General features: G+C 43.9%; 2 protein-coding genes across 2 annotated transcripts; one reads left to right on the forward strand and one right to left on the reverse strand.

Moving 5' to 3' along the window:
• Nucleotides 1-3,964: 3,964 nt before the first annotated feature.
• On the reverse strand, nucleotides 3,965-4,695 carry LOC136519557 (uncharacterized). The gene has a single exon (XM_066512943.1). It carries the CDS (start codon nucleotides 4,501-4,503, stop codon nucleotides 4,159-4,161), a length of 345 nt encoding a protein of 114 aa, XP_066369040.1. The 5' UTR covers nucleotides 4,504-4,695; the 3' UTR covers nucleotides 3,965-4,158.
• Nucleotides 4,696-9,771: 5,076 nt separating this feature from the next.
• Nucleotides 9,772-10,819, forward strand: LOC136524054 (putative RING-H2 finger protein ATL69). Its single transcript, XM_066517535.1, has one exon. The coding sequence runs from the start codon at nucleotides 10,043-10,045 to the stop codon at nucleotides 10,817-10,819; it is 777 nt and encodes a 258-aa protein (XP_066373632.1). The 5' UTR covers nucleotides 9,772-10,042.
• Nucleotides 10,820-11,396: the final 577 nt, after the last annotated feature.

Below are 11,396 nucleotides of genomic sequence, written 5' to 3' on the forward strand. Positions count from 1 at the left end.
TATTAATATATTATTACCCAGCATTAGATTAAAAGCTATTAAACCAATTCATATGTCATCATTTTATTATGTTACTATATACCTAACCACTTCGCATCCATCATTTTTAATGTCGCTACTACCCTAAGTTAGATCCAACCTAATAACCATGTTTTGAACATGATTATCATTATGCTAGATAGTCCATTACTCCCTCAATCCCAAAATAAATGGCGTTTTTTACTTTTATACTCCATGTTTGACCATTCGTCTTATTCAATTTTTTGTATAAATAATAAAATAAATAAGTCAGTATTAAAGTATATCTAATAATAGAATAAGTCATAACAAAATAAATAGTATTTATGCAAAAAAATTTAATAAGACGAACGGTCAAATAAGAAGTCTTGAAGTAAAAAACGTCACTTATTTTGAGATAGAGGGAGTACGACAAATGTTGTATAGGAGTACTATGTTTTTTAAACAATATAAACATAACTATGTTTACATGTAAAATACCTTTCATTTAAAAGTACCAATTCAAAATTTATTTGTGCACCAAACAATTATTTAGGAAAATATTATGTCACACAGTTCAAAACAACTATTCGAACATAGACATTTCTTTTCCACCTTGAAGAGAAACAATTTCACAAAAATAAATAAAGAAAACAATGGCAAATAACCTGTTCGATTCTCTGGCCTAAAAACGTTGACTAACAGATCAGAAAAACGGGTGCTTCTCCCTCCCTCTATCGTCCCTCGTACTAAAAACAAAATAGGGACATCTATGTCCCCTCAATGGAATCATCATGTCCCACAAAACTAGATTGGATCTGTCCCAACCCTCCTAATCGCAAAACCAAACGCAACCTAAGAAGGCTCAGTTGCTCCCTCTACCGGACAAAGTCGCAGACAAACTTCTAGGATATAAGGTGTTGGTGTAAATGGAGCATCTGTAAAGGGTCTTTGTGCAAATAGTTGAATAAAAGGAGAAAGAGTGAGTGTGCTGGGAGAAGTAGCACACATAGGAACCGTTTGGCCGGGCTCCTGCCGGCTCCGGCTCCGGCACTGTAGCAGGGTGTCGGCCGCTGGGCGGCCGACAGGAGGCTGCGGGAGCCGGAGCCAGCGGAGCTCGAATTTCTGGCTCCGACTGCTGCGACCGCGTCTGTGAGTGGGGAGGAGAGGAGAGAGAAAAGTGGCTTCGATGAACAGTGAAATACGTATATATGAACAGTGATTTCGGCGTAGGAGCCGGAGCCGCCCGCAGCCAGCCAAACGGGTCCATAGTATTTCCAAAATCAACATAAGGCAACCTTGATGCGTCCCTTTGGACATTTGGTCCTTGTGGAAAGTTGTCCTAACAGCCATCTAAATAGTAAATCTGTCAGCTCATAGACATAGATATTCCTAAGTGGATCACCAACGTTAAGATCCGATCCGATGGGCTTTCCTTTGGAAGAGCAAAACTAACGTGAGGTCATTGTGCTATGGCTTGAAATGTGCTAGGGTTTGCCCATGACAGATCAAAATTTGGTAAATTTTGACCAAAGAATGGAATCCCTTAAAACAAATGACTTCAAATTGCGCAGGACCTGTTATACTAAGGAAAGAAATTGGTCACATGCCCAGACAGACAGGTGGTTGATAGATGTTGCTGTGAACTCTGAAGTCATAGCTTGTGCAATCATGAAACTAATTGAAATAGCATACAAGAACAGCTCATGATGTTGACATACGTCATATTTCCCTGGTAGATGTGCAAAGAAGAGTAATTCCCGTCCCCATTATATAGCTTTCACATCCTCCGCAAAGTTCTAGCAGGTTAAGATTATGAATACAAAAAATTAACCGTCTGTAAGCCTATCAGGGGATGACTATACTGGCCTCTTAAAATAAAAAATGTAATTACTATAATATCATCAAAAGACTGGGAATTACTGTTGAGATTACTCAACTTCTATGGTTACACAGACATATTTATAACTGAAATCAATTGTAGTTTAGTATGATTAACGAAGGTCAGTAAGGTTTTAAACAAAATACTACTTGCACTCCAGAATAGCTATTGTCTAATGTCCTAGAATATGTGCAGCCAAACTTAGAAATTGGGCTACTAATATGCATATGCATGTACGGAGATATGATATAACTTATACGTTTCATCTAAAGTACTTTCGTATCATTTTGTCTCCAATAATCTTTGGCTCCTCGCCAAGAAATAATATTGGACAAGGACCTGTCTTGGAGATGGTATTGTGTCCAAAACAACAAAATAACAGATCTACTAGTTACTACTTACCAGATATGCCTGTTATGTAGTTTGGTTAAGATGACTAATATTAACTCTTTCCCTTAATGCAGTTTCAACAATACAAACGAAAATAATGCCCTATTTAGAATTAGAATACTCCTTGCCTGTATTTAGTCGCCATCCAGTCTGGCCATTCCAGTCTCTAGATGGTGATATCCCTACAAAAAGTTGGCCAGATATAGTTCATGAATTCTGTGATGTGGCAAAGGGGATCACTTGACATGTATATTAAAGCGTAAAAAGATGAATGTTTTAAATCTCCAATTATGGCATTTAGCAGATGGCCTCCAAAATAGCTAATAGCGTAGCTAAATGAGGCTATAGAGGGCTATAGCCGCTAAATTGTACATGAACATAAATAGCTTGATATGCCACAAACAACTATAGCGGGCTATAGCTTCAGCTATAGCCAGAGATTTAGAACCTTGAAAAAACATGAATCATGTATAAACATGCTTCCAGAACTTGTGAACAATAATGTTTCCATCAGAGGTCAAATTATAGATGGTACCACAGGAAGTATCATATCAAATTATCAACTAGATGCAACTAATATGATAGATAAACTCTTGAAGAATGAGCCCTTCCAAATGTCATTTGTAACGATAGTTACAACAAATAAGGCAATTTGTGTGTATGGTGTTCCCATAATTGTGCTGTTCTACTTCAGTATACCACTGATGTTCAGGCTTCAGAAATTGTGTGCATGTTATCAAATTGTTTCCAAGCAAAAGTTATCAAATTGTGTGCAGGTTACTAGTAAGTGTTACCAGGCAACTGCAATTTCACAAGAAAATTTGTATGCGGAAATGACCATGGTATGAAGAGCGGGCCTGGTGCAAGCGGTAGAGTCTTACCGCCTGTGACCGGAAGGTCCCGGGTTCGAGTCGCGGTCTCCTCGCATTGCACAGGCGAGAGTAAGGCTTGCCACTAACATCCTTCCCCAGACCCCGCACAGAACGGGAGCTCTTTGCACTGGGTACGCCCTTTAAATAACCATGGTATCTTCTGTCAGTAAAGGCTGCCAAAGAACCAAAATAGGAGTAAGCACAACCACCAAGATCATTTGTAATGAACCAACAGAAGTACAAACACTCAAAATGGTCAAAGAAATAGAGAACCAACCTGACTCAAGAGTAAATAAGGCACAATCCGGTGACACCAAGAGGCAAGCTAATGTGCCAAATCACTGAGACTGCATCACAGCATCTTCTATTGTACTCCTAGTAAACTGAATTCAAGCCGTAGTTTGTAGCTTCTGCTGCCATTAGCTAGGAGGGCGCATGCAGAAGAACACCAAGTGCTGGACGAACTTACCACAAATTATAAACCGATAGCTAGGCATAGCCTCGTAGCAATACAGGATGACATCAATTTTACTGTGGTAGTACGCTAGTACAGGTACGGTAGCAATATAAACAGAAGATCACGAAGAGGCATTCTATATTCAGTGTTTGGATGATGGCCTGTTCGCTTGCTCATATACAATAGTAAATTATAAGTTAAAATAGTATTTTTTTTCACATCAAATCAGCTAACAATAAATAATTCCCTGCAATAGCCTTCAGGGCCTTGGGGAGCAGCAGTATCAAGGTCACAGATGCACCCCCTAAGGCCTAAACGTAACAATAATCCTCGAATTCCAGGAATCCAATTGCGGTGCCATCAGTGAGGAACAAATCAATCTATGATTTCGCAGTTTATTTTTATTTTTATTTTCCTGTGGGGAAAACTCATTTCCTATTATCAACATTACAGAAAAGAGGAAACCAACAAATCAATCCACTCCAATCGAATGAAATCAAATCCAACGAGAAATTGGGCCACGAAGCGAGAACTCCTGTTCTATACTGTACAGTGGACGCCTATCTGAACCCCTTCCGGAGCGAGTATCTGGCCGCCTTCGCCGCGGGGCCAGCAGCGACTCCATCCTGCAGTGCTGCCAGTCTCACCACCGCTGGCAGCACCGCATCGGGCTTGGTCAACTCCGTCGCCGCAGCACGCGAAACCTCCTGCCCGAGCGGAGCCTCGGCCCCCGCGACCGCCGAGATCGCCTCAATCAGGTTGGTGATGTCCCGGAGCGGGACCCGGCCCAGCCGCCGCGCCCTGGACGGGCGCTTCTTCACCCCGCAGCTCTTGACAGCGTAGCCGTGCCGCCGAGACGCCGCAGAAGGAGCAGCGTTCTCCTTATCTGCAGAGCCGGCAGCCATCCCGGGTCGCTTGCTCGGGTGCCGGGACCGGGCGGAATCGGGGGCGGGGGCGGGGCGACGAGGCTGGAAGACGCTGGATGTGGGATTGGGGAACGGGGAGTGGCCATGGGTATTTGAGGAGATGGAGCCGAGGAAGGAGAAGCCGGGATCCCTTTCAGGATTTGAGTTTTGCGCGCAAATGACTGGAGAGGAGTGGAGGGAGCGGTGGATTTCGGTGTTTTCGTTCCATGCGCAGGCGAATCTGGGGAAAATTTCGCGAAACACTGTTCGGTTTTGGAATCGGGGCGCCAGGGGCGGTGGCGGGGACGGGGGCGGGGGCGGGGGCGCGGGCGCGGGGCGGGTGGTTTCGTGTCGGCCGGGATGGGATGGGATGGGCGAGGGAGGCGGAGGGAACTTCAAATTTTCGCAGTCACTCGGTCAAGACCAATGCTATGTTTGCATCGCGATGATTTATTGTGAGAGAAAAATATTATTTATTGGCTAAAAAAACATGGCTTATAAGCGGAGCAAACAGGGCGCAAGAGCATGAGCATGTGACGGTGGTGTGCGTGCGGACGTTTCGTGACGCCGAGCTGGCGTGCTGTTGCCACCGTGACTCCGTGAGGGTGTTCAAACCACGCTAGGCTCACCACACGTGGGCCCTTTCACCCCTATAAAATGCACCGGCATATTTGGGATAGCTCCACCTCTAAAAAAGTAAATCTGGATCTGAGATTCACCGTGAGACAGCTCCACTAGTTAATCTAAGATCCATCGTGTAACCGTTTGGCTATAGAACCAGCTCTAGATCCAGGTAAGGGTATTTTGTTTGGAATTGCCTGATTTTCCCTTGAGAAAAAGGGCTCACGTGTTAGGGGGCTAAACGAAAAAAATCTTTCATCGTCGTTCTCGAGTCCGAGACTGGCAACGTGACCGGCGAACGGGCGAGACGCGGCGCGACCAGGGAATGGGCGAGCTCTCTGGATCGATGGGGAGGGCACTCCTCAGGAACGGATCCTCCGCGAGATAGGCAATAGCAAAGGAGGACGAGGAGCGCTCGATTCCTTCGGCGTGGCCGACGCCACCGCTAACTGCCTTGAGGCGTAGCTACAACTTGGCGTAGACGTGGAGGAAGAGCTCGAAGCTAGTGTCTTGGTGCAGCTTTCTCATCGGTGCTAGCAGACGGGGCACGCAGGGGGGATCGCGGCGGCTAGGATGGGGCCAGTGGCTTCTCGTCGGCGCTCACGGAGGAGAGGCTCGTGGGCCAAGCGGGCGAGCGCCCTCGTGCAGGGAAGGGTGCGCGCGGTGGCCGGGCGGGCACGGCCTCGCCTCGCAGGGGAGGGGCGCGGGGCCGGGTGGGCGTGGCCTCACCGGGGAGGGGCGCCACCGGGAGGAGGCGCGCCGGTGGCCGGAGGCGGCGTAGGATCTTGAGGCACAGTGATTTTTTCCCCTCGGTCGGTCGAGCCGAGAAGAGAAGGAGAACAGAAACGAAACGGTACGTAGGGTGTGTAACCAGTGGTAATGGTGAATAATTTTTTTCCAACTCTACCAATTTAAGTTTGGTAGAACACCCCTTAAGGAGATCCACTATTTTGGTGAATCTGGCCCTCGGATCCACTTTTTTGGTGGATTTGAATTTGGTGGAGCTAGATTGTTTGGCAAACTTTGTGTGGAATGGAGCTATTTTTGCTGAATCTAGAGCTGGGGGAGCTGTCCCAAGCCAGCCCGCACATACCCTCTCCCTTTCAAAGAAAAAATAAACACATGCTCTCTCGTCACAAAATGATAACCGTATTTTAATCATGAAGAAGTCAAACAAAATAGATTTGACCAATTATTATCATACTATATATTTTCATTTGTTAAAGGAACAGTATAATTTCAAAGGCACTTTGAATACAAATTCATTACTACAAGTTTCATGTTCAAAATTTATATAATTTGAATAAATGTGGTCAAAATTTATATATAAGTTAATTTTCCCATTGTTTGAATATGATTATTATTTCGGGATAGCAAAGATCTTGGAAATACTGAACCGGTAAGTTTTAAGATAAATTTGTTTTGCACATGTGCTATATCAAAAGAATTGTCGAAGGCTTGTTGCCTGAGTGCTTAATTTTGATCAAACAAAGGTTGTTATGGGAGGCTTTCATGTCATCAAAGGGGTATTGCTTCGTGCTGGTTGCTACAGAATGCTTTGCAAAAGACGTTGCAAGGTGATAGTTCATCAAGAGAGGCCCAAGTGATACCCAAGCAATGGCGGATATACTCGCATCGCCCTTAGAACAACATGGCCGATGTATGCATTGTCCTTACATGCTAAGTAGTCAATGAGTTGGACATCATTGCTATTTAGTGCTTTTATGTTTCTTGGTTCGCATAAACCTCACCTGAAAACAGGGGGCATGTGTTGACAATCAAAATTGTCCATTTTATAAAGTTGTCAAAATTTAAAATGGACCTCACCATTGTGTTCCTCTCATCGAGATAGTCAAAAAAAAATATGGAACATCCTATTCGGAGTCCAGATGAAGAAGTTACGCCCTCAGAAAGATGGTCAACTATCTGAAGTTCCAACCCATGTCGGAACTTCTGACGGACTTCGGAACTTCCAAGAAACCTAAAAATACATGCGAGGGTGCACGGGGTCATCCCTACGTCGAAAGTTTCGATAAGCGTCGGAACTTCCGACATACCTAAAAAGTGAACCTTTTGGATTCTGATCTGAACTACTCCAAACTCGTGGGGAACTTAAAAATACTCCTTGGAAAGATTTCCTACTGAAATAAGACCACTCCCCTCTTTATATATTAGAGGATCATGGCCGATCGAGTAATCCAACAACCAATTGAACTTTTTACATCTACCTACTATCTCCTTTTGCCCTAATCTCTTCCACCCCATGCTGCTATTCCTCGTTTGATCCAACAACCAAGGATGGCGCCTAGGCTTGTGGGCCAACCTAGGGCAACCTTGCGATGTCTTTGTCCTGATGGTGCTCGAGGATAGATTGCTCCTTCGCAAGTACCACTCAAATGATGGAGGACATCACCGACGAGCTCTTACCCTTTAGATCTAGTGTTGTCCCTCCCTTTCGGCATCGCCATGCTGCTACAGTCGATGATGGGCTTGCTGAGCTAATAGGTCGACCGACATAGTACGATTAATTAGCACCAGCTCATGTCGTGCCTGGGCTGGCAACTAGGGTAAGTGCTATATGCCGACCAAGGTGGCATGTAGCATTGCGCCGACCATGGAAGCTCGTTGCCTTGCGCACGCGCCCCCTGACCTAGCCTGCCCCGGCCCCGCATGCTGCCCAGCTAGTGTTCCCGCCCGTGCTTGTGTGAGCTTCCGGCCAGTATCCACTTTCCCCGTACATATCCATGCAGGTAGAAGGGTTTTGGATTTTGGTTTTGGGTTTAGGATATCCAAATAAAATTCCGATTACATCATTGTGTTCCTTACAATAAATCCTTCAAAATAAGATCCCACACGGATATATTTAGATAAAATTTTATCAACAAACATTAATCTTATGAAGTTAGAACATTCTATTTTATAGAGTAATGCAATGTTCTAGTTTTTTAAAACAATGTTCCGTCTTCACAAGAAAAATGTTCTACATTCAAAAGAACACGGTTCTAGATTTAGGAGAAGAATAAAATATTAGCTTAATTTGAATGGTAATATTGGTGAAAAATAGAGAGAAAAAATAATTTGCAAATCCTACGAAATATATAGGAAAGAATAAAATAATAAAAACTTAACTACAAATAGAAAATTAATAAAAGATAGAACAAAACACAAAAAATACAAAAGACAAAAGGCACGAAGTAGATGAAAATAAAAAAGACATTACGTGTATATTACGTAAACATCCAAGTGCAAATTAAATGTACCAGTGAGAATTAAATTAAAATATAAAAAAGAGTGAAATAAAATAAAATATAAACAATTAAATATTTGATAAAAAAATAAAATATAATATGAAACTACAAATAAAAATGATATAATTCAAAACACATAGAACATCACGTGGATACTACCTGAACAATCTAAAATATACCATGAACATCTTCTAGATTTAGGAGAAGAATAAAATATTAGCTTAATTTGAATGATAATATTGGTGAAAAATAGAGAGAAAAAATAATTTGCAAATCCTACGAAATATATAGGAAAGAATAAAATAATAAAAACTTAACTACAAATAGAAAATTAATAAAAGATAGAACAAAACACAAAAAATACAAAAGACAAAAGGCACGAAGTAGATGAAAATAAAAAAGACATTACGTGTATATTACGTAAACATCCAAGTGCAAATTAAATGTACTAGTGAGAATTAAATTAAAATATAAAAAAGAGTGAAATAAAATAAAATATAAACAATTAAATATTTGATAAAAAATAAAATATAATATGAAACTACAAATAAAAAGGATATAATTCAAAACACATAGAACATCACGTGGATACTACCTGAACAATCTAAAATTATTCAAAGATAATCGTAAAACATCTATTTATACTACATAAACATAATAAAATAAATCATATGACATCACATGTTACGTGAACATCGTAAATATCTCATGCAACACAAAAAATAAATAAGAAAAATAAAAAATATTTTTTAGACTGAAATAAAAAGAGGAAAAAGTAAAATGAAAAATATGAAAAATCTAGAAATAGTAAAAAACATAAAGGGAAAATAAGTAGAAGAAAAGAAAGAAAATAAAAAAGAATAAAACATTCAAAATAAAAATGAAATATTAATTACATGAAAAGGCAAAAATTAAAAATGAAAGAAGAATACAAATCACAAAAAATAAAAAGGAAAAATAAATAGAAGCAAGGAAAGAAAAGAAAAAAAAAGAAAAAGGGAAAAAAAGAAATAAGAAGAACTATAGCACTACACTATTCGACTCAATGAAAAACAAACAACACAATATCAAAGTGCTTTGTTGCGCGCTGGTACAAGCGAAATGGGCTGAAACCAAATTGTTGGGCCAAATCAAACACCAGAAAATAAAATAGAAGGGGAGGTGGTCGGCATAGAGCTCCCGTCCGACCGGTCGGACGAGATGATTCCCGGGCAACTGGCAACTGCCAACTGCCAACTGAGCCTGTGGGCAGGCACGTCATGTCGTGTTATTCTCTCGGTGCCATGCCTGCCCGACTCTAATCCGACAATGTGTCTAGCCAGGGCTACCCGGTTGGTCATGTATAAAATATATAATTTGCAGGTCCAATGAGTCGCTATGATAGGCACGGGAAGCATCAATCACCCTGCGAAATGCCGCGTTCAACTACGTGCCAACCATCTCCCTGCCTCAACACCCTTCCAGTCCATGGCAAACCACACTACTAGCGACTACGGCAGTACTGCTGCCTGCCCAACGCCTCAACGGCTCAACCTCCACGAAAGAAGAAATAATCCACGACACACAACTTCCGGTGACATTTCTGTGATTGTCTCACATCGATCCCTTCCGCTCTGCAAACTCTCTCCATCTCCGGAATCTGCCCGCGCTCGATATCGATCTCCGCGGCAATGCCCGGCGCCTCGGCGTCCACGACGGCGCAATACGCGGGCATAGGCGTCTTCGTCGCCATCGTCCTTTACGTCCTCCTCGACTTCACCCGCCGCTGTTTCAACTCGGTCTTCCTGACGCGCCGGCACGACGCCAACGCTGATGCTGTCGCGGCAGGCACTGGCGCCGGAGATGCTGTCGCCGGGCCCGCGCGGCCGCGCCTGGTGCAGGCGCTCGGTCTCCGCCCCGACGACGTCGCCGTGCTGCCGACGTTCACGTACCGCGCAGCGGCGTCGCCGGACAGCCGTCGCGATGCGAAGGGCGCCGCCTCGGCCGTGGCGGCGGCGGACTGCTGCTCGGTCTGCCTCGACGAGCTCCGCGAGGGCGCGCTGGTGCGCATGCTGCCGTCGTGCAAGCACTACTTCCACGCGGAGTGCGTCGACGTGTGGCTGCTGTCGCACGCCACGTGCCCGGTGTGCCGGGGGAGCCCAGGCCCGGAGAAAGTCCGCCTGGGCGTGGCGTCGCTGTCGCCACCGCTCCCGCAGCTGCGCCGATTCGGGGCGTTGTCGGTGCCGGTGTCGCCCGAGGGAGGCGAGACGTCGGGATCGGGGGCCAAGCACACCGTCTCATCCAGGTCACCGTCTCCAGTCAGGTCCCCCACCATGCATTTTGAACTTATGGTTGCTAATTTGGCAATGTCACCATCGCTGACTCGGTCAAGAACGCCGGACAGCCGAATGTGCAGGACAAGAACACCTTCTCCGGCAACGTTGGAGTCGCACGACGTCGGAGTGTAGAGCTGGCAAAAATGTACTTGGTTTTACACTTTTCAGGCTAGAATTTTCTATGCTTCATTCTGCCCAGCGAATTTGTCATGCAGATGCAGATGAGTTCATGCATTCTTCCGGATAACAAATTAACAAGCAACTGAGATTTGGTTGACTGACATGGCAAGAAGTCGGTCCTACCACCGAACACATTCCTTGCATCCTCTGTTCCAGTGCTTACTCTATCCTAGCCCTACGTCACTTCATATCATGTGCAAACTATATTTCTCGCTATTCCGGTCTGAAGATGAACCATGGCAAATTCGCTGTTTCAGACTCTGAGCTCAATCCCAGAGCTTATGGTCTTACAAGAAGCTATGCAAATTCAGGCTAAGCCTTACAAAAGATTGAGTGTCTATAGATTATAGAACACTCCAGATGTTCTAGGTGCTGCTGGCACATGATTTTCTTCACCATTGGATTTGCAACCGGTGACTATTAAGATCTACTTGACAAAAAAGTTCAGTTGAATCAAATTCATGCACCGTAAGAGCAACTCTAGCCGGCAACCTAAACAGAGCACATACTCTGTGTTTGAGTAGTAGAG

Source organism: Miscanthus floridulus, chromosome 18 (assembly GCF_019320115.1).
Source record: "Miscanthus floridulus cultivar M001 chromosome 18, ASM1932011v1, whole genome shotgun sequence".
Lineage (NCBI taxonomy): Eukaryota > Viridiplantae > Streptophyta > Magnoliopsida > Poales > Poaceae > Miscanthus > Miscanthus floridulus.